The sequence below is a fragment of the Ahaetulla prasina genome, chromosome 1, assembly GCF_028640845.1.
Source record: "Ahaetulla prasina isolate Xishuangbanna chromosome 1, ASM2864084v1, whole genome shotgun sequence".
Classification (NCBI taxonomy): Eukaryota; Metazoa; Chordata; class Lepidosauria; order Squamata; family Colubridae; genus Ahaetulla; species Ahaetulla prasina.
In genome coordinates this window covers 361,222,442-361,246,901 of record NC_080539.1, presented here as the reverse complement: position 1 = coordinate 361,246,901, position 24,460 = coordinate 361,222,442, and the positions used below count along the sequence as shown (strand labels likewise).

At 41.6% G+C, this 24,460-nt stretch overlaps 1 protein-coding gene across 1 annotated transcript in view; it reads right to left on the bottom strand.

The window, feature by feature from the left end:
* CNN2 (calponin 2) overlaps positions 1 to 21,461 on the bottom strand; it is a 37,089-nt gene extending 15,628 nt beyond the window's left edge. The window contains exon 1 of the mRNA XM_058163332.1: positions 20,949 to 21,461. Coding sequence (XP_058019315.1) covers positions 20,949 to 21,011 — 63 coding nt within the window. The 5' untranslated portion in view covers positions 21,012 to 21,461. The remainder of the gene's footprint in view (positions 1 to 20,948) is intronic.
* Between the last annotated feature and the right edge of the window lie 2,999 nt (positions 21,462 to 24,460).

Genomic DNA, 24,460 nt, shown 5'->3' with positions numbered 1-24,460 from the left:
CAACCGCTTTTTGTTTAACAACTACAGAGTTTGCTTAATGACTGCTGCAAAAAAGATTGTGAAATTGGGCATGGTCATATGATTGCTGTCTTAGCAACCAGCACAACTTCTGAGTGTAATTCCGGCCTCAATTATGGCCATTGAGGAACACTTGTAGATGGGGCTTTACATCAGAAGATTTTAAAAGTGGGGTGCATGCAATAATTTGCATAAGGATATATGAATGTCAGGTACTAAACAGTGTGCACAATTCAATTAGGGTGAAGGGGTTTACTGATTTATAGTAATTCAGATGCAGATCTATATTTATATATGAAGACTATTCCAGTATAAATTGGATTCATCAATTGCAACTGCTAAACCGAAACATGCAATTGGAACTCTCTTTAGTAGACTGTAGGAATGTTGTAGATGTAATATACCTTAATCTGACAAAGTATTGCATGATATTTTGATTAGGGCAGATGTGGTCTGGTTATATATATATATATATATATATATATATCTCACTCATACACTATTCAAAGAGTACAAATCAATAATTCCTTACCAAATTGGAAGGAGGAACTGAGTGCAACCTGGACCCTGTATGCTTCAAAATCTTCACTAATTACAGTATTTGGATGAAGAAGTGAAGGAACTCAAGTCTTATCAAATTTGTAGGTTACACAAAATTAGATGGCATAACAAGTATCCTAAAACAGAGGTCCCCAACCCCCGGGCTGTGGCATGCCAGCAACCGGGCCACACAAACAAACGAAGCCCCATCCACGGGATGCAGGCAGCATGTAAAAAAACCCCTCCAATCCACAGAAAAACCTTTCTCCACGGAATCAGTCCCTGGTGCCCAAAAGGTTGGGGGTCCCTACCCTAGAAGTTAAATCAAGGAGAAAAATCTATTTATGTTGTCACTAAGAATCAACAGTGACTGGAAGTCAATCAATTAATCAATAGATGCTGAAAGTAAAACCTCAAAAGTATTGACAGAATAGAATATTTGTAGCTCAGGATTGAATTGTGGAGCTGTTCTGTCCCCCTTGCCTCAGTCCGAGCGATGGCTTAATTAGTCGGCACTATCAGCTCTGGCAGCAAACTAGCGAGCATCTGCCAAGTGTCTCTGTTATCTGTTATCTCCCTTGATGCCGATGAAGTACAAACAGTACTTCAGCTCTAGTCAAGCAGTTGATTTGCCTGCTACGAAGAGGCATAGCAGCCCTTGCTGCTTTTATATCCTGTGGGGTGTGGCTCCGTGACTCAGCACTTCCTAGGCCTGCCCCACCCGCTTCTGTTGTTGCCACCTCTCCTGCCTACGAAACCTAGGGTCCAGCCAGGCCTGATTGCCATCAGCCGAGTCTGGAGGCGTGGCCTGGGGGGGGGGAAGAGTCAGGGGACGGAGGCGTCATTATCTCCTCCATCTGGCCTGCCTCTGGCTCCTGGAGCTGAGCTAGGGAAGCCGGTGCTACCGAGGTAAGTCCTTCCCCCTCACTTTCCAAGTCACTTTCTGGCAGGGGGCTCGGCTCGGGGGGTGCAGACAAAACTAAGGTACTGTAATTCTTCTTGGGAAGACTGGAGCCTGGATAGGGAATGGATATATCAAGTTTTATCTACTGTATACTTAGGGGACGGGGCGGCTCAGTGGCTAAGCCTGTCGATCAGAAGGTCGGCAGTTTGGTGGTTCGAATCCCTAGCACCGCATAACTGCTCCTTTTACTTGTCCCAGCTTCTGCCAACCTAGCAGTTCAAAAGCATGTAAAAATGCAAGTAGAAAAATAGGGACCACCTTTGGCAGGAAGGTAACAGCATTCCATGCGCCTTCAGTGTTTAGTCATGCCGGCCACATGACCACGGATATGTCTTTGGACAGTGCTGGCTCTTCGGCTTAGAAACGGAGAGCACTGCCCCCTAGAGTTGGGAACAACTAGCACATATGTGCGAGGGGAACCTTTACCGTATACTTAGGACTTGTTTTTAAGCAGCAGGTTGCTAGCTCCCACATTTTAAGAGGAGTTATTTAAGGACTGAGGGACGCGGTGGCTCAGGGGCTAGGACGTTGAGCTTGTCGATCGCAAGGTCGGCAGCTCGGCGGTTCGAATCCCTAGTGCTGCCGTGTAATGGGGTGAGCTCCCATTACTTGCCGGCCACATGACCATGGAGACGTCTTCGGACAGCGCTGGCTCTTCGGCTTTGAAACGGAGATGAGCACCGCCCCCTAGAGTCGGAAATGACTAGCACGTATGTGCGAGAGGAACCTTTACCTTTACCTTTTTATTTAAGGGCTATATAACCGGTGCCAACACTGTAAGGCAGTTCACCAACTAAAACTACTCGGGGTCTCTAATTCCAATCATAAAGTTATATATATAACAGCAAGAGTGTCCAAATGATCACATATGGTATAGAACTGTAGGTATATATAAATGCCTCCTTACTAGAATTTTTCTGAAATGTATCTTGGGGGTGGATTAGTCTACCCCAGCATTAAGGACAGAGCTGAGTATACCCTGTACACAAAGCAATTTAGTAATTATTCAGTTACTGGCTGAAGATCCTATCTATGGACCCAGATAGATTACCCAAGCTGTGCTTTGAAGAGCAGTTGCATAACACGCTTCCTGGCACTGTGGCCGCCCAACTTTCAAATGTCATCTCACAATGTGGATTCTCCATCTAGTTCATGGTCCAATCAGATCTAAAGGCCAAGGAAGCTTTCAAACAAAGCCTCATTGATGTGGCTGCCCAAGATGATGGTGCAGCGCTTAATTATGCCAAGTCCTTGAAGTGTCTGACTGGTCGGAAAGCAGCTTCCCAGTTAGAAAAATATTTAACAACCGATATGCCTCAACATCTCAGAAGTTCTTTCTCCAGCGCTCATTTCAAACACCTAGGCTCCACCATAAGACATGGGAGGTTTCATGGAGTCCCATTTGAAGGAAGACCGTGCATTTGTGAAGCACCAGCTATTCAAGACATTGCACTGCAAACTTTGCTCCACAGAAAAAGATTATTAGATTAAAAACTGGGGCAGCCGGGAGAAATCTTACTTTTTGTAGGGAATGAAGCTGCATATAGTAAGACTGCACTCAAAGGCCATTTAGAAGAGGATTTGGAACAGATTGAGGTTAACTGTAGGCATGACAACTTACTATGAACATGTTGTATTTGTTTGCACCTATTTGTATATTTGTACTGTTTCCCCGAAAATAAGACCCTGTCTTATATATTTTTAAACCCTGAAATAAGTGCTTGGCCTTATTGCAATGCGCTCAAAAGCCCGATTGGGCTTATTATCAGGGGATGCCTTATTTGGGGGGAAACAGGGTATTAGTTTTCTAGTTTTGATATGGTTCAATAATCAAATCAATAAAAATTCCATTCCCAAACAATAACCGTCTATAAACATGGGCCAAAAATAACAGAATGTAGTTCTAAAGATATAAATTCAAGGTTGTTTATGCAGAAAACAGAACTCAAATGCAAAAATGTAGGATAGGATAAAAATCTCTGAATAGCAATTCATTTCAATTCAATTCCACCAGTCGATTGAAGTGCAAATAGTTCTCAACTTACAACCCATTCATTTAGTGACTGTTGAAGTTACAATGGCACTGAAAAAAGTAACTTATGACTATTTTTCACACTTACGACTCTTGCAGCATCTCCATGATCACGTGATCAAAATTTGGAGGCTTGACAACTGACATGTATTTATGATGGCTGTGGTATCCCAGGATCATGTGATCACTTGTTGCGATCTTTTAAACAAGCAAAGTCAACGGGAAAGCCAGATTCACTTAATAACCATGTTACTACTTAACAACTGTGGTCATAAGTCAAGGACTACCTGAATTGTGTTGAGTTCTAAGTACCATCCTCTTTAAGAAATTCAGAGAAAGTGGAATAGGATAAGAGATGGGCAATAAGAATGATCAGGGTACTAGAAGTAGGTTCTATGCTGCAAGGGTTGTAATATGAAGACAGACTGAAAGGAACTGGGAGCATTTAGCCTTAAAGAGAAAAGTCTAAAGGAGGATATGGCACTTTGCTGCTATCTGAAATGAAGACACAGAAGGAGGGTGAGATTTATTCTCCAAAGTTTTTTTTTTAAATTAGATTTTTATTAGTTTATTAAAGTATAAAATACAAAGAAAAAAAGTAGTAGAAAACTAAGAAAAGGGGAGGGAAAAGAGGTATCATGCAAAGGGAGAAAAGGAAATCCGTACAAGCCATTTCTATAATAATAAGCCTATTCTTCAAAGTTCTAAATGCAGAATACAGAATAATAAAATCAGGAAGACAGGGTCTACATGTAGTTCTCGCTTAATGACCCATCACTTAGCAACCGCTCAAAGCTACGACAGACCTCCACAGAGCTTTTTAATTCCAACAGCGACATGCACATGCATATGCATGTAGAGACAGACAGACAGACGGGAGGGAGGGAGGGACGGACTGATAGAGGGAGGGAGGAAGAGAGAGAGAGAAACATTTTGGGTGCTTGGCAACTGGCTTGATTTATGGTCATTTGCATCATCCTGCAGTCTGCCAACCCTGGTTTTCGATGGGTTTTGCCAGAAAAAAATGCCCATTGGGTATAATGGGCATGTTTGCTGACCATAATGTTCACTTAACAGCTGCAGTAAAAAAGGTCGGAAATTGGGTGTGGTCAAATGGTGACCTACTTAATGACCACCATGACTTACAATCATAATTCCAGGCTCAATTAGGTCGTAAGTCAAGGACCACCTGCCATAGAATCTCAGAAAACCTGTCTAAGAATAAAAGCAGTGGAATATTTTAAAATTAAAGAGAAGTCATCTGTTGGAGATGTCTCAATTTGGATGCCTGGACTCTAAGACTCTATGGCCATGAAATTGCCTTCCAACTCTAGGATTCTCCTTTCTGATATGAACCCAAAACCAAGTTCACTCTAAGTATAAAACAGAATGAATATGAGACAATGGCCAGGTTTATACAATATCCGAAGAAATCGTGTGGTTATTTGGATTTTATTCGTTGAGCCGATTTATCTCTCTGCTGCCAGGAACTGAAACCATCATGTCCAACATTTACTCTTAATATTCCTCACAACAACAACAATGCTCTGGGAGAATTTAAGTTGCGAGACGGTGATTCAAGAGAGATCCAACTTAGAACTAAAAAGAAATTTCCTGACAGTTCATGAACAATTAATCAGTGGCAGGGCTTTTTATCAGAAATTGTGGGTGCTCCAACATCGGAGTTTTCAAGATTGAACCACCATTTGTCTGGAGTGGCATAGGGTCTCCTGTTTGATCAGGGGGTTGGACTAAAAGACCTCTAAGGTCCCTTCAAACCCTACTAGTCTATGTTCTATTATTGGACCCTCTGTGAGCTCCCAAGTCTGAAGGTGAACTAGCTAATCTTGTCACAGAGCTTTGTAAACTATGATCTATGTTTAGTATCTTCTTAAATTGTGGTTTCTTGAACAAACTGTATACCCCAGGCTCAAACTGAAGCACTGAACATAAACACTTCCATACCAACCCCTTTCAAGACAACATTCAACATAGGAACTAGATTTACACATCACATTAAGCCATAAACCACAGTTTACAAACTTTAACAGCTGGATTCACCCTGCACACTAAATCAAAACCAAACATGCCATGTTGTGGGTTTACATGCTGTGCACAGTAGGCCTTTTGCTTCACAATCAAGCTTTTAGTTATTTAAGCCATCCCGTTCATTAAACAAGATACTAAGTGGCATTCCACTCACGTTGCTTTAATTACCGCAGATGCTTATTATATATCCTTAGTTTCATCTCTACTGTTAACCGTCTTTGGAAAAAATTGAAGAGGAAAACAAAAATGCTGCAATCACAGAATAACTTGGGATACTCTCACAGGATCTGGTGTGAAAGCCGATTTCAACTCAGGAAAGTATCATCACCTCTCAAATGTTTTCCATCAGTTCTAACGCAACCCCCTGGAGCAACAAGGGCAGACTGGCGCTCCAGAAGGCTGGCAGGTTTCAACACCCAAGCTGATTTCCTGCTGACAGGACAACTACACCAGGGGTGTGTCAATTGGCTTAGTCTGATACCACTTCTCCTTCTTCCTGGTTCCCGACGCAGAGATAGAAAAAAGAAGCTGTAAGTGCAGCCTTTGGCATGAAGATTAACCAGACCTATCTCCAGCTTTAGAAAGTCTTTCCAACTTGGTTCAAAGCAAGAAATAGTAACTACTAATTATTGGTTTGCATTTTGTGCAAACTCAACTGGGCGTGCACTGGGCCATCTCTAGTTTTATAGCTCTCAAGAGGATGGCATCAAATACACTGGCTCAGATCCATGCTGGTTTTAGCCTTAACAGGATTTGCTTGAGACTTAACTGGGTGAATATTAGGCATGGCTGTTTGTAAATCATAGAACAATCAAGAAAATTAGTTCTCAGCAAATGATAGTTTAGCCTGATACTTCAACCAAATCAGTAAGATAAACCAAAGTTTCTCAACCATGGCAACTTTAAGATGTGTGGGCTTCAACTTCCAAAATTCCTCAGCCAGCATGTTCTAGGTGAAATCCACACATCTTAAAGTTGTTAAGATTGCAAAGCACTGGACTTAGTGCATTTAGTATTAGTCTCCCTCCCTCCCCCCTCCCCCCCTCTTTTTCTCTCTCTCTGTATGTACATACATTATTTATATGTGTGTATATACATAAAGGTAAAGAGGTTCCCCTCACATATATGTGCTAGATGTTCCTGACTCTAAGGGGCGGGTGCTCATCTACGTTTCAAAGCCGAAAAGCCAGCGTTGTCCGAAGACGTCTCCATGCTCATGTGGCCAGCATCACTAAATGCCAAAGGCGCACCAAACACTGTTACCTTCCCACCAAAGGTGGTCCCTATTTTTCTACTTGCATTTTTTACGTGCTTTCGAACTGCTAGGTTGGCAGAAGCTGGGACAAGTAACGGGCGCTCACCCCGTTACGCGGCACTAGGGATTCTAACCGCTGAACTGCCAACCTTTTGATCGACAAGCTCAGTGTCTTAGCCACTGAGCCACTGCATCCCTCTCATGCATATACATACACACACATATACATATAAACCCAGTCACTCTTTTATCCCAGGCATGCAACCTTTTATATCCTACAATTATATACAAATATGGCATCAGTTGCCATTAATGCAGTAACATTACCTTTTTAGTGACACAGGAGAGCAATTATCATTCAATTCATTTTCTCTGTTGCAGCCTCTTGCCAAACATGGCAATTTCCAGATGTGTTAGGAACCTAAAATTCCCCACCAGCATCATCTGCCCAAGATGACTACTACAGTCTGTATTTATCCAGAGGGCACCATACAGCTTCTGACACTTAAGTATTTTCCTACCAACAAGGAAACCAATGACCTTCCCAAATTGGAATAGGTTCTGCTGCTGTTATTTCTCCCCTCAGAATTTACCACTTATTAAAAAAATAAATAAAGAGCTGTATGGTGCAGTGGAAACTGGGAAACTATGAACTTCTGCTTTGGGCCTAAAAGCCAGCTAGGTGATTTTGGATCAGCGCAACAATGTCACACGGTTGCTGTTATAGGGAAAATAGTAGACAGGAGTATTATGTACAATGCCTTGAGAAATAAAAATAAAGGTGGAGAAGGATCTAATGACAATAAAAATGATTTTGCAAATCAGTGTGAGATCAATCTAGGGAGAGTTTCAAAGATAATTAACTAGGGTTTTCCCAGAGTTAATTATATTTAGGAAACAGCCAGCTTTTTGGGTGCTAAAATGAAGGTGTTAAGTTTTGCTGGAATCCAATGTCTAACTATCAATTAAACGTAATTCTGAATTGTATCTTGAAATATGTAAAAAGGAGCTAGATATCAAATGAATGTTAAAGGCAAGCCGATATTAGGTACAATGATCCTGTTCTCCTTCACTGAATGTGTTCAAGCACATCTGTATGGGAATTTCTTTTTGAATTCCTGTGTTGAGTAAAGCATTGGATTCCATGCCCTAAGTCTGTGATGGTGAACCTATGGCATGTGTGCCACAGGTGTCACGCAGAACCATATCTGTGGGCACACGAGTGTTGCCCTAGCTCAGCATCTGCGCACGGCCAGCTGATTTTCAGGCCTTCTTGACCCACAGGAAGTCAGAAAATGGGACGTTTCCGTCCTCCGGAGGGCCTCCGGGAGTGGGGGGAAGGCCGTTTTCACCCTCCCCAGGCTCCAAGAAAGTCTCTGGAGCCTGGAGAGGGCGAAAAACAGGCCTACTGGGCCCAGAGTGCCAAAAGTGGGGGGGGGGGGGCATTGAATTATGGGTGTGGGCATGCAACCCACCTGTGCTCCCCCCACTTTTGGCACGCGGCGGCAAAAAGGTTCGCCCTCAGGGCCCTAAGTATTTCCTAATAATAGTACTCTACATAATTAAGAATATTTAGATTTAAGGTTCTAGAACCACCTTATCTAAACATTCCCTTTATTACAATCTCATGAGCCTCAAATTAAAAGCTTTAGTGATTCTTCTTTCAAGTATGTGGAGAGTTTTTTAATTTTCCCTTCTTAAATCAAATATACCACAGAGATCTGGAGTTGAAGAACTGCTGGAAAGCCTCCTGTTCAGTTTAAGTAACTTGCACCTCCAAGACCAAAAACACAACTACTATTGACCTCACCCCCAAGTTAAATATACTCAGCAGCTAAGAGGCAACGGCAGGATATGCAATTCACACATGGCTGCAACTATTACCAACATCTTGGTCCATATATTGACATGGCATTCTAGTATATTTCTCTTGAAATTCTGGTTCCCATGAAATCTTTTCACATTAGTGGAATGTTCCAAATGACTAAAAGAAAAAAGGAGACAAACGTGCCCACCAAGAATGAAGAACAAGCTCTTAGCTCTCTTAGAGACTTCAGCAAAAAAAAAAAAAAAAAGCTTTTGGCATACAGTATATCTTCGCTCAAAATCCCAGGAAAATTTGTTTACGTGGTGCTATTAAGCGTTTTGCTACAAATTGTTCAGAGTTACGATGAAAGGAAATGCTGTTTGCTCATTGTGTTTGAGCTATACGTGAAAAAAGGCTAAATAAGACAACCTTTTATGTCTAACCTTAAAGGACAAAAGTGTGCTTGCTAGTCCGCATTCTTTCACAAGCATTCAGCAACTAAAAGGAAACCACAACACAAAACAAGCCAGTCTGAAATAGCTACTCTCCTATTTGGAGTCTTTCTCCCTCCATATTTTAATCGCTAAATACTGTACAGTATTAAAGTTCGCTTCACAGACATGAAGCTGCCATTTTAACCAACTGGCTGGATTCGCAATGAAATGCTGAATTCATGGTTTACAATCTATATAGTACCAGGATGGATTTATGACCTCACTGCTGCTACTATTGTTAAGCGAATTACCCATGGTTGTTAAGTGAGACATCACGGGATTGCAACTTTTTTTTTTGTTTACATTTATATCCCGCCCTTCTCCGAAGACTCAGGGCGGCTTACACTATGTTAAGCAATAGTCTTCATCCATTTGTATATTATATACAAAGTCAACTTATTGCCCCCCCGACAATCTGGGTCCTCATTTTACCTACCTTATAAAGGATGGAAGGCTGAGTCAACCTTGGACCTGGTGGGACTAGAACCTGCAGTAATTGCAGGCAGCTGTGTTTTAATAACAGGCTTCTTACAGCCTGAGCCACACCGCGGCCCTTGTGATTTTATTGCTGGCTTCTCCACAGACCCCGTTTGTCAGAATCCAGCGGTGAAGGGCAGATAGTAATCACGTGACCATGGGACAAATGCAGCGCTAACAGTCGTGAGGGAGAGGACTGGTTGCAAAGTTATTTTTTCAGCACCTTTGTAACTTTGAATGACCGCTAAAAAGGGCAGTTGCTAAATGAGGATTACCCGTACAATTAAGTTTAATAACCAATATTCACTTTCTTAAATTTCTCTTCCTACCTCACCCATCTCTGTTGCTTTTATACAAAGTGGGGGGGCGGGAATTAATTCTCCCATTGTTTTAAAACTTTTTTTAAAAATAGTCCTTGAAACTATAGAAGGAATAACTTTTTCTCCCACCTGAATCATGGGGCATTTTTAAAAAAAATGTCATGTCTCTTCCTATACAACACTGCCTTATATTTTCTACCCAACTGACTTGTGCAAGTTTGACACAACTCTGCTAGATTACTGCAACGTGGTTAAAGTAGGGCTGCCCTTGAAAACTTGGAAGTTGAAGTTAGTCCAAAAGTATAGCAGTCTCTGCTGAGGAAGAAAATACTTCCAACACTGTGACTCTGGATTGGAGCTGCTGCACTGCTTTTACAATAGGCTTCTGTAATTCTAGGTGCTGTTTTTAATCTTCAAAGCCCAGATATCATGTCTCCCAACCAGAAATAACTCACTGTGTGCATTCCTCTCCAAAAGAGCTGTTCCAGGTCCCCATCCCAAGTGAAGCTAAGAGAAGGGAGAGTCAGAGCCCTAATCTTCTTAGTAGCAGGCCCATTATGAACTTCCTTCTACCAAGGGGCAAGGGCGAACTCTGACCTCCCTTGCATTTCTCAAATGAAAATCATTTTGTGATTTTCAAAATCAAAATGTGAAAATCACCTAGCTTTGCCAACTTGCTTGGGGCTCACAGAGCATGCAACCTTGGAGCCACCCACCTCCCGTTTTAGGTAAAGCTAAAGGTTTCCCATGTCCAGTTCAGTGGTGGATTTCAAAAATTTTTACTGTCAATTCTGTGGGTATGGCTTGGTGGGCGTGGCATGGCTTGGTGGGCGTGGCAGGGGAACGATACTGTAAAATCTCTATTCCCTCGCCAATCCAGGGGAAGGTTATTGCAAAATCCCCATTTCCTCCTGATCAGCTGGGACTTGGGAGGCAGAGAATAGATGGGGGTGGGGCCAGTCAGAATTTTTACTACTGGTTCTCCAAACTACTCAAAATTTCCAATACCGGTTCTCCAGAACTGGTCAGAACCTGCTGAAACCCCCCATGGTCCAGTTATGTCTGACTTGGGGGGGTTTCCCATCTCCATTTCTTAGCCTACAGGACTACAATCCAAGGCACGCAGAATGCTGTTATCTTCCCACCGAAGTGTTATCTATTTGCATTCTTTCGAACTGCTGGGAGGGCAGGAGCTGAGACTAGGATAGGAGCTCAACCCCGTCACGCAGCCCTTGGGTCTCAAACCTGGGCTGGCAGCTTTCCAGCTGACAAGCTCAGCATCTTTCATTGCTGAGCCATCGTGACACCCCTCCCCCCCGCTGTATTATTAATTTTATCCTTGTTTTAGCTGCTTCCACCAGAATATAATATTAATTTTTATATATATTTTAATTGTACGCCGCCCAGAGTGAATCTGTGAGTGAGCTACAGTATGTATGCTCGATATAGCTTGATGACTGGATGAATGCATGGGAGGGAGGGAGGGAGGGAGGGAGGGAGGGAGGAAGCTTTGGGCAAAGACACAGACATGGGTAGCTTGGGTCACTTTTCGAATGCAAACATCTCCTCTTCTTCTGGGTTTGGCCTGAGCTGTGAGAAGCAAAGATGGGCCAGAAATATTAAACAAACAACACCAAAGGTGTTAGCTAATTTGTTACTCAGCGCATGGTGCAAACCTGGATGATGCAGCACAGCCCTAGCAATCCAGTATGCTTTGTTTATGTGTATAAATCAGAGGTGGGTTTCAGCAGGTTCTGACCAGTTCTGGAGAACCGGTATTGGAAATTTTGAGTAGTTTGGAGAACCAGTAGTAAAAATTATGACTGGCCCCACCCCCATCTATTTTCTGCCTCCCAAATCCCAGCTGATTGGGAGGAAATGGGGATTTTGCAGTATCCTTCCCCTGGAGTATGGAGGGAGTGAAGATTTTACAGTATCCTTCCCCTGCCATACCTACCAAGCCATGCCATGCCCACCAAGCCGCATCACAGAACCGTTAGTAAAAAAAATTTGAAACCCACCACTGGTATACATTTGATGCAGCTGCCCATCTCATAAAACTGTGACACCAGGCAGCGAACAAGGATTGAAACCCAAATTAGAATAGAATAGAATTTTTTATTGGCCAAGTATGATTGGACACACAAGGAATTTGTCTTGGCGCATATGCTGTCAGTCTACATAAAATAAAAGATACGTTCATCAAGAATTGTAAGGTACAACACTTGATGATAGTCATTGGCTACAAATAAGCAATCAGGAAACAATCAATAAAACATGCTATAAATAACAAGCAGAAACAAGAAACTAAACACATTATTTATGTTAACAATTAACTAATAGATTCACTATATGTGGTTTTATATATTAAAGTTGTTTTATTTTTCGCCCAGTTTCAATTATGTTTTTAATTATATCTCTTTTATACGGTTTTATCATTTGTAAACAGCCCAGAGTCCCTTAGTGAGATGGGCAATGTCTAAATCTGATTTAAATAAATAAACATACACGCAAGGGCTAAACATGTTCCACTTCAAGTTGCAGGACTAGAATCCAACAGATCAGCCAATAGAGTTCACTTAATTTCCCAGCCCCAAAGCTTTAGGTCAGGGGTCTCCAACCTTGGCAACTTTAAGCCTGGAAGACTTCAACTCCCAGAATTCCCCAGCCAGCAAAGCTTTAGGTAACAAGCAGTTTTTAATGCCTTAGAAAAGGCTAAAAGAATTGGGGACATCAGAACCTCGAGGGAATATTGTGGAACCTTAAATGTGATAAACCACAATTAACTCAAAAGCAGTTATCTTTCCAGAGACTTTTCCAGATTTGCTAGCTAACCAGGACTGCTGAGAATTGAAACTTGGATTTCAAGAATTCAGAACATGTCCACAATCCCTGGAATGTGGGTCTTTCTCCTTCCTCTACAAGGAAGGAATTCACTCTTATTGTGTTTTGCTAAACTACTGGCACCATTCTTACCCTTTTTAAAGACACACATTTACCTTCTGAAAAAATTATCAGCAATTATGCCTCGAAGTTACAAAGGAAAAAAAAAGGGCATTTATACCAGTGTTTTTCAAACTTGCTAATTTTAAGGTGAGAGGACTTCAATGCCCAGAATTCTCCAGCCAGCATGGGGAATCTGGGAGTTGAAGTCCGCGCATCTTAAAATGATCAAGAAAGGTTCTTACTGATGGAAATTCTAGAAATTCTCTGGGCCTCTGGTGGCTCAACAGATTAATGCAGTCTGTTATTAACAGCAGCTTGCTTGCAATTACTGCAGGTTCAAGTCCCACCAGGCCCAAGGTTGACTCAGCCTTCCATCCTTTATAAGGTAGGTAAAATGAGGACCCAGATTGTTGGGGGCAATAAGTTGACTTTGTATATAATATACAAATGGATGAAGACTATTGCTTGACACAATGTAAGCCGCCCTGAGTCTTCGGAGAAGGGCGAGATATAAATGCAAATTAAAAAAAACAAACAGCACTGCCCTATACCAGGACTCTCCAAACTGAGCAACTTTAAGACTTGGGGACTTCAATTCCCAGAATTCCTCAACCAGCATTGAATTGTGACTTATGGCCCTATATATCAAATAAAATAACAGTAATAGTAACAGGGTTGGAAGGGACCTTGGAGGTCATCTAGTCCAACCCCCTGCTCATGCGAGAGACCTGTACTAGGGATTCGAACCGCCAAACTGTGGACCTTTCTGATCGACAAGCTCAATGTCTTAGCTACTGAGCCATAGCCCTCAATTTACAGCCATAATTCAGCCCAAAATTTCTGTTGCTACATGAGAAGTTAGTTAAGTGAGCTTTGCCCCATTTAACAACCTTTCTTGCCACGGACGTGAAATGAATCACTGCAGTTGTTCAGTTACCAACTCAGTTATTAAATGAATCTGGCTAACCCTTGATTTTGCTTGTCAGAAGGTTGCAAAAGCTGTGATCCCTTGACATCGCAATCATCGTAAAGGTAAGTCAGTTGCCAATTTTGATCGTGTGACCATGGGGAATGCTTCAACAGTCGTAAGTATGAAAAATGGTCATAAGTCACTATTTTCAGTGCTCTTGTAATTCAAATGGTCACTAAGCAAGCTGTCGCAAGTCAAGGACTTTCTGTTCTAGACAATGTCTAGAGACATTGTCTAGCTCATTTTAAAACTTCATAGCATAACAGCAATCAACCAAATCATACATCACCTAAAATGTTTTGTCTTTAATCTGAAAAACTGAAATATGAAAAACTTGGGAATTTTGGTGAGTAAAGACTGGAGCAGATTAAAAACACCAGACTCTTTCCTGCCACCCAGTTGGCCCAAAGACAAACACAGAACCAAGTTTTCCACCGTTTCTGAGTAAGAATCTATTACTTTTGAGTAAGAGAATGTTTAAACTTGAGAAAATGGAATTAAGCAAGAAGGCAGGCTGGCTGTGGTTGATTAGAACAAATTTTAACAGTTAAATTGGACAGTGGATGCATTCAAGCAGACAATATTTTAAATTGGATTCTGGCATCAAACAAAGGATTGCATTGATCGACCAAACTATCTCCTTCCAACTTTATAATTTTTGTCCTAGTCCAGCAAGCTAATCTGTATAGATTTTGAAAGATAGCAGAGAGCTTCTGCTAAATATGTATTACTTTTCTTCATTAGTTAATAGAATTAGCTGATGCCAAGATTCACTTCTCTCTTATCTCAGCAAGCAATGAAATGTTATTTCTGCATTACAAGTATGAAGCTGAGCTCATTGGGATTGTCTGCCGGGAAGAGACCACAGAAAGAAGAAACGGGATTATAGGAAACCATATGCAAGTTTCATTCTTCAGTTTCTCTCTTGGGGAAACTAACATTTGAAAGAGAGAGCGAGATCTCAACTTCCGAATTGGCATGCTCCTCTCCCAGCAGCTGGTCATTTTTTAAATAAAAATCTTTTTATAATGCATTCAGCATTTTCTCTGCTTCTCCTAAACCACAAAAATATCCTTTTTTGAAAGTGCAATTTACATACAGTGCTAAGTTATTCAGGTTGTCTCTCTCTCCCCCCCCTCTCTATATATAGATATAGATATAGATAAAGATATATATTTGCTATTGCTTTTTTAAACAAAATACGGATTTTGAGCATAGCAGATTTCTATTTGAGGAAAACAAAAAACAAAAGATTTTGTTCTTTTACAGAGATAGAACATACCAAAACATAGAGAAGAATAAACAATTTAGTTTATGCTCTGTGTTTTGAATTCCAGCTCCCATATAGGTAGATCTCAACATACAACCATTCATTTAGTAACTCTTTGATGGCATAACAACACTGAAAAAAATGACTTATGACCATTTTTCATGCAAACATAGCAGCATTCCCATGGTCACGTAATCAAAATTCGGAGGCTTGGCAACTGGCATGTTGCCAAGCGTCAACATGCTTGGCAATTTAATTTGGATTCTGGTGGACATTGACTATACGGGCTCCTTCTGACTGTGTAATTCCATATTTTTTGTCCTATTCCAGCAAGCCAATCCATATAGATTCGGAGGAACTTGAGAAGAAGTGGAAAGTAAAGGCCAAAGTGATCACATGGGTGGTAGGAGCACTTGCGGCTGTCACCCCTAAGCTGGGAGAATGGCTCCAAAAGACCCCCAAAATGGCATCTGAGCTCTCTGTCCAGAAAATTGCAATGCTAGGAACAGCTAAGATCTTGCACTGAACCTTTGGCAGAGGACGCAAAACTCAGGAAGACACACACAAGTGTATTTTATATAAGGTAGTCCTCGATTTACGACCACAATTGAGGCCAAAATTTCTGTTGTTAAGTGAATTTTGCCCCATTTTTGAGACTTTTCTTTGCCACAGTTGTTAAGTGAACCACTACAGTTGTTCAATTAGTCACACGGTTGGTTAAATGAATCGGGCTTCCCCAATGACTTTGCTTGTCAGAAGGTCGCAAAAGGTGATCACATGACCCCGGGACACTGCATAAATATAAGCCAGTTGACAAGCATCCAAATTTTGAGTGCTGTTGTAACTTTGAATGGTCACTAAATGAAATGCTGTAAGTCGAGTTCTACCTGTATATACTGTATTTTTCGGATTATAAGACACACCGGAGTATAAAATGCACCAAGATTTCAAAGAGGAAAACAAGAAAAAAATATTTTTTGACCTCCATGTGTCAGTTTTTTGCCCTCCCTGGCCCCCAGAAGCACTGCAGGCCTCCCAAACTCTCCGTGCATCCCGTTTTTGCGACAAACAGGCCCGTTTTTGCCCTCCCAAACCCCCTATGCATCGTGTTTTTGCCCTCCCCAGCTCCCAGGAACACTCTGCAGGCCTCTCAAACTATCTGCGCATCCCCTTTTTGTGAAAAATGGGCCTGTTTTTGGTGAAAACAGGATGCGCAGGGCTGGGTTTCGGGAGGCCAAAAATGGCAGTATTTAGTGCATAAGATGCACCAACGTTTCCACCCTCTTTTAGAGGGGTAAAAGTGTATCTTATACTCCGAAAAGTACGGTATTTCCAAGTTATTACGATGGAGTCTCCAGCTTACAACTTGTAGTTTCTCCTATGGTAGAAGTCACCAGCTCTACCCATCTACCTTTAACAGTTCCCCAGTTAACTGTTTAACCATGGGGAACACAATGTCCATACAAATGAGCCAAGGCACAGAAAATTAAACCTGCAGGGATCTACCTTCCTTTGAAATGCTACCCTATCATTTGGATAAAAGGACGGAACTGGGATTGGTAATTGTTCTCCTTCCCTCCTTTGCATCACCTCTCAGCAGAACTGGAGCTATCTGGATTAAAACTAAGTTTTTGGATCAGATTCATGCTTCAGTTTCAGCCAAAATGTCTTTTTACCCAGTTGAAATTTCCTTTACGATTCGGGCTTTTACTTTCGCATTCAAGCCTTCCGACAGCAATGGGGGGAAAAAAGATTAGTGATCCCAAAAGGGGATCAAAAATGTGCTCCTTACCCTAGAGAGGTCAAGCAGAGGAAAACTCCCAACATCTCACAGACCCAAGAAGTATGGTTACAGAATGTTCCCAGGAGTGGCTGCTCCTGGTTTAATGCCAAGAATCAACAGAGGAAAACAAGTGGAAGCATCCAGTGGGTGAGAAGAAACAGGAAACAGACCAAATGCAGAGCAAACTGAAGTGAAGTTGATTCAAATTTGTCACCACTTTTCAGAGACGAAGATCATGCCACACCTTACTAAGATCTTGGCCTACTTAATGGTAATTCCTTTTAAGATAGGTGCTACTCACAGGGGAGAAATAAGTTGTGCTGAAATTTGATTTGGATTTTTTTTTCCTCTGCTGCAAAGACAGTTTCTGGTTTTCTACCTTAGGTGTTGAGAATATCTTTTCATTCTTGGGGGACACTTCCAAACTGTAGATGAGAATCCCTGTTGCTGACCATGTTTTCTGTCTTGTACAGCCTGAAATTTCACTGACCCTTCCCCACATTAAAAAAACAACAACAACCCAGTGGTAGGTATTCCTTCTTCTGGGGTTTAATTGAGGCATGAGAAATTGGGAGACGCTATAAAGGTCATTGTATGTCGCATCTCTTGCTATCAAATAAGTAAGTAATTGCAGAAACTCTCCCCCTCTCCCATCCTTAATCTCTTCATTGTAAATCTTTACTGCTTTGGGTGGAATTACTTTTTCATCAAACTGAAAAAGAACACCTAGATGAGTCTTCAAAAAATTAAGTAGGACCAGTCCTGTTTAGCCCTTGGGACAGGTGACCACTATGAAATCCCAGGCCCAGCAAGGTAGACTGGGAAGCTGAAAAAACAACACAGAAGGCACAAGCGGGGAGCCCATGTTCATATTACTGCCACGAAAACAGCATAGGGATGGTCATGAAGTCACTAGAATAGAATAGAATAGAATAGAATAGAATAGAATAGAATAGAATAGAATAGAATAGAATAGAATTTTTATTGGCCAAGTGTGATTGGACACCACAAAGAATTTTTCTTGGTGCATATGAGTTTATCTTAACTCAAAACTTTCACTGAATAAAAAGGCAGGACTTTTCTGCATAGCCCTAGGAGGAAAAAAAAATAAGTCGAGAGAGACAACCATTAGCATTCTAATGACCAGTTTTTGGATGCTCATGAGATTGCATCCAATTTCATAAAAGAAACTCACCAGAAATTTATTCTACATAAATTGGGGAACACTTTTTAGATGCTCACCGAATCACTAAAAGTCCAAAACTTCTGTTGCTAAGTGGTTGTTAAGTGAGCTGTGCCCCATTTTACCACCTTTCTTGCCACATTTGTTAAATGAATCACTGCAGTTGTTAAATTACTAACACGGTTGTTAATTGAATCTGGCTTCTCCATTGACTTTGCTTGTCAAGAGGTTGCAAAAGGGGATGACATGACACTGGGACACAGCAAACCGTCATAAATACGAGCCAGTTGCCAACTGTCAGAATTTTGATCACGTGACCATGAAGATGTTGCAACGGTTATAAGTATAAAAACTGGTCATAAGTCACTTTTTTCAGAGCCGTTGTAACTTCGAATGGTCACTAAACAAATTGTTGTAAGTCAAGGACTACTCATAGTAACATCTTGCTCATGCAGTGATAACTTTCATCATTTCAAGATGTTGAAACTTATTCATTTGTGATAATTTACTGTTTCAATGTCCTAGCTAAGGATGCCTGGTTAATGGTATTTCTACAAATTGATACTCTCGATTTCTCAGGCTCAGCTCTTTCCATCATCACTCTAAGAACAAACACACTCTGAATCTAGCACACAAAAACTATTAGGGCTTTGTTATGACCCACCAAAGCTCCTAAGAAAACCCAAACTAATGGTGTTACTTCCAAGTAAAATTTGAACCCTCTCAATATTGTGGGTTCCTATTTATCTTAGCATTTTCTAATTACTGTAAATAAATCTATTCTTTGCAAAAGCCAGATTAAATACATTGCCATCAGATGTGCTAATTAGTAAATGTCAAAACATTTCCATTTCTCAAATATATTGTCCCTCTAATGGCATTGACCTTGAAACTGTGGATCATATTTTATTGCATATTGCGTAAGTTTTACAAAAGTTTTTGGCAGAGTATTATCTGGCCTAATTTTAAACTCAAGGCCAGGAAAGATATTGCTGAAAAATGTTTTACTCTCAGCTAAAAAACCTAAAATTAAAGGGACAACAGCCATATGTTTAACTACAGCTATAAAAAACCTTTGCTAATAAATTAGCATATTTTAAATGCTTTATGTAATATCTATGTATTTTATTTGTTAACTGTTTATTTGTTAATAAGATAACTGTGTTATCTTACATCAAACTTTTTAATAATATATGTACTTTGTTATTTGGGACTTTCAGCTATATAACTATAATTACAACAATAATAATGTGGCTATAATAAATCCACTGAAGATTGTGGTTTTTACACAGATGAAATAATACTGTACTCTTAAAAAAAACCTACAAAAGAGAAGGTACTTTGGGAAAGTAATGTGGCTCCAATACTAGTTTAAATGCTGAATTTTGGCAGATCAACAGATCTCAAGCACCCTGAATTTTGTAAAGAAATTGTTCTTTTCAATAAGGGTTATCCCAAGTCAGATGTGATCAAAATATTTCAAAATGAAAAATATGGAATTTTGGGGCATCTATGTATCTACAGTATCTATGTAAATCTATCTGTCTGTCTGTCATCTGTCCTTATAGAACCAATCTAGCCAGCAACTTTGGGAGGCATGCAAAAATTGATTATGTGCCATCAAGTCATTTTTGATTCGTAGCCACCTTACAAATTTTCTCTGCGAGGCTTGCAAAAAGAAATTAATAACAGCAAATTATCTCCACAATTTAAAAAGCCTCAAACAATAAAGGAATGTAATCGCAACAAAATAATAGCAGAAAACAAGAGGAAACAGATTTGTATCTTTATTTATTCTTTTAGGCATGCGGAAATATTTTTTTTGGAGGGGGGGGCCTTACTGAATGAAAGGAAAGTAAAGGCTAAATCATGGGAGGGGGGGGAGAGCATGTTGCATATGTGGGAAGGTATAAAAAGGTTTGTCTGCCATTCCAAGCTTCCTAGACCTGATGCTGGGAGGCATTTAGAGCATGTCCTGTTCACTGTTCAAATTGGATGGGCAGCCTTATGCTGGACAGGTGGTGCTGATGCTGCCAGCTAGGTGACACATATGTAAGGCTTTCTAGATGATGACTTTGGCCTTGAAGCCAACTAATAAACCAGTATAGCAGCAATTATACTGTTTTTAGTCACTAGGAAAGCAGAATATAAATTGTTGCACGATTATCTCCATTCCACCAGCAAAGGAAGTGCAGAATGTCGCCTCCTTTACCCTTCAATCACAGATTTCTTAAATCACACCCATCTTTCGAAGAACACAAGGTTGCCAACCAGGCTCTTATTCCGGGTTTTTTCGGGGCTCCCCTCAACCCCATGAGGTCGCTTGACTGAAAATAACTCAAGGCTGTCCACCTGAGACCGATTTTGTGGCTACCCTCGTCTCCACTCCCTACTTCGCTTCCCTTTCGTTATCGGCAGAAGCCACCCAAGAACAAGAGTCCCAACGTTCTGAAATAGAACGTTCCCCGGTTCCCCGACCGAACGTTTCCACGTTCAAGATTCCAAATTAGAAAGTGGAAAGAACGCGCGCCTCTTTAAACCCACTTTGAACCGTAGCCGACGACGCCCCCAAAATGTAAGTTCAAGCACCGGCAGGGGAATTCCAGGGAGCAGCAAACCCCCACTTTTGCTCCTTTGGGGCAACTCAAGAGGCAGCTTCTTAATTCCCCTGAGCCCCCCCCTTTTCCCCTTTTACTGGGAACTGCCCCCCCTTCTCTCAGGGCGCGGCGCCACACCTCCGCCGGGGCGCACGGAGAAGCGCCTCTTCCCAAAGCCGTCGCAGTGCGCTCCAAGGCGCACCTGGCTGCGGCGGCACCCTTCCCCGCCACCAAATGCCTCACCCGATTTCTGACTTCCGCAGACAAGCCGTAGCTGGGGCCCTTGTTGAATTGGTTACTGCTCATCCTCTTCCGGAACAGGACGGGCTCTCCAACGAAGGCGAGGCGCGCTCAAGACCGTCTCAGCGGGCCGCCACTTTCAGCGCCTCCTTCTTCTTACCCGAAGTTTTGGGGCCAAGAGAGCGCCGCCTCTCTCTTGCTGATTGGCCAGGAGTTGAAATAGCCTTATAAGGGCACAAAGAGCCGAATTCCTGAAGGATGGGAGTTTCCTGTGTGGGTCTTTTTCCAGAAACCCCTAAGTGTCCTGGGCATCCCCCCTCTCAATTAAATCCAAGTGGTCGAGGCAGTTCTCCTTCGCCTCCTGTCGGTTACCCGATTTGGCCGTATTTTTCAACAGATGGGACGACAGGCAGAGATTCAACAGGTTTCTTTCACTAAAGCCGCGCTGTTTGGGATCCTAAAGGCAGAATTTGGGCAGCTTTCACCATCCCCCTAGAGCTCCTTGTCCCGCTGCATCCCTACAGCAACGGTCTTTGACACGAGTTATTGCAAGAGTAACTGAAACATGATTTCTTCAATCTGTCCAATTTGACTGGGTTCACCCAACCCCGAGGACAAGAAACTTAAGTATAATGGCTCAAACACAGCGTACTAGCTGTATTTGCACAATGCGCTGACATTACAGCTTGCACCTATATTTTAATCCCGTGTGTTGTACACACCCAGCCCTTGGGTCTAGTAGTGCATGGTTCTGTAGATTATGCAAATCCAGAAACTTTAATGTGTTGAATAAACATGATCATATTATCATTGGTTGCACAACCAGCCAGATGTTTAGGCTGCATTTGGCATCATCAGTGGAGTCTTTCTCAAGGACCTGTGATAAGCAGCTGTTTCTAATGTTAAAAGTTACATCCTTGCAGGATGTCGGCTGTTCCAAGTAAAACTGCCCTATGCAATTTACTGATGGTGATTTTGTCAAGGCTGATGATGTTCAAGTGGTGCTCCAGAAGATGTTTTGAATATTGCATCCAAGGCGCATATTAATATTCGTGCAATCTTTGCTTCCTTATGCCACAGCTGACAATCTTTAAGAGGGGACTATGGAAGAAAGGCGATTACTCAGGTAATCATGACTGGCTGAGGAATTCTGGGAGCTGAAATCCACAAGATTTAAAGTTGCCAAGTTTGGAGACTCCTGTCATAAAGGGCTAAGGGTTTCAGCAGGTTTTGACCAGTTCTGGAGAACCAGTAGCGGAAATTTTGAGTAGTTTAGAGAAAACCGGTAGTAAAAATTCTAACTGGCCCCACCCCCATCTATTCTCTGCCTCCCAAGTCCCAGCTGATTGGAAGGAAATGGGGATTTTTGCAGTAACCTTCCCCTGGAGTGGGGTGGGAATGGTGATTTTACAGTATCCTTCCCCTGCCATGCCCACCAAGCCACACCCACAGAACAGGTAGTAAAAAAATTTGAAATTCACCACTGGCTAAGGGTTATGGTTAAGATTCCCATGCAAGCACAGCTACTAAGCCACAAACTCATTGATCGCACTTTTATGTATGCAGAGGAAAAGGCTGTTTTCTGTATTCAGAAACACTTTTTTCTTCTCTTGATGTGCCCATGAACCTATCTTCCAATGTTTGGGCTTTTATTTATTTAAATGAATTTATATCACCACAACCGTCTCACAAACCTAACTCTGAAAGGCTAACAGATTTAAAACCTTTCAAACAAACAAACAAAGCAATAACCGAAAACAAAACCAACATAATGTGGCCACTGAGAAAGATACTAACCACCAGAACTCTGATCTAGTATTTGACCAATACACCTATGAAAACATCCAGGTCCTAAATGTTTTCTGAAATATTAAGAGTGTGCTCATTTATCTCAGGCAAGATGGTGTTCCAAAAGGCAGATATTGTGACGGAAACTTCCTGGATCCCGCAAGATGGCCTTTTCAAATTAATGAGAGATCCATGGCCTGACCCTCCTGCCAGATCTGATGAGATAGGTAAAAGCAACTAGAGAAAGGTAGACCTCAATTAAACCAGTCCCACGCCATGTACCACTTTAAGTTAATATTGATTCCTAGTGACTACAAGGACATAACCATGCAGTTTTCTTGGTCACAATTACAGAAGTGGTTTGCATTGCTTTTTTTTTTTTAATTTGAATTTATATCTCACCCTTCTCTGAAGACTCAGGGCGGCTTACAGTGTATAAGGCAATAGTCTCATTCTATTTGTATATTTTTACAAAGTCAACTTATTGCCCCCCCAACAATCTGGGTCCTCATTTTACCTACCTTATAAAGGATGGAAGGCTGAGTCAACCTTGGGCCGGGCTCGAACCTGCAGTAATTGCAGGCTACTGTGTTCTTAATAACAGGCTTTACCAGCGTGAGCTAAACCGGCCTATGAAAACATCCAGGTCCTAAATGTTTTCTGAAATATTAACAGGAGTGTGCTCATTTATCTCAGGCAAGATGGTGTTCCAAAAGGCAGATATTGTGACGGAAACTTCCTGGATCCCGCAAGATGGCCTTTTCAAATTAATGAGAGATCCATGGCCTGACCCTCCTGCCAGATCTGATGAGATAGGTAAAAGCAACTAGAGAAAGGTAGACCTCAATTAAACCAGTCCCACGCCATGTACCACTTTAAGTTAATATTGATTCCTAGTGACTACAAGGACATAGCCATGCAGTTTTCTTGGTCACAATTACAGAAGTGGTTTGCATTGCTTTTTTTTTTTTAATTTGAATTTATATCCCGCCCTTCTCCAAAGACTCAGGGCGGCTTACAATGTGTTAAGCAATAGTCTTCATCCATTTGTATATTATATACAAAGTCAACTTTATTGCCCCTAACAATCTGGGTCCTCATTTTACCTACCTTATAAAGGATGGAAGGCTGAGTCAACCTTGGGCCTGGTGGGACTTGAACTTGCAGTAATTGCAAGCAGCTGTGTTAATAACAGACAGACTTAGTCTGCTGAGCCACCAGAGGCCCTTTCTTTCTAGGGCTGAAAAAAAAAATGGCCCAAAGCTGCTTAACTGACTTTCTGCTTAAACCAAGATTCAAACCCAAGGTCTTCTAGTTTATAACTCAGTGCTTTTAACTATAGGTAGTCCTTGATTTATGACCACAATTGAACCCAAACTCTCCATTGCTAAGCAAGGCACTTGTTCAATGAGTTTTATGACCCTCTTCTTTGCATGGTTGTTAAACAAACCATTGCAGTTACTAACAGGGTTGCTAAGTGGCTTCCCCACTGACTTTGCTTGTCAAAAGGTCGTAAAAGGTGATCACATGACCCAGGGACACTGCAGCCGTTATAAATATATGCCAGTTGCCAAGCTTCTGAATTTTGATCATGTGACCATGGGGATGCTTCAATAGGAAATAGGAAAAACAGTCATAAGTCACTTTTTTCAGACCTGTTGTAGCTTGGAACGGTTACTAAATGAATGGTCAAGGACTACCTGTACTACACCAAATAAGCTTGATAC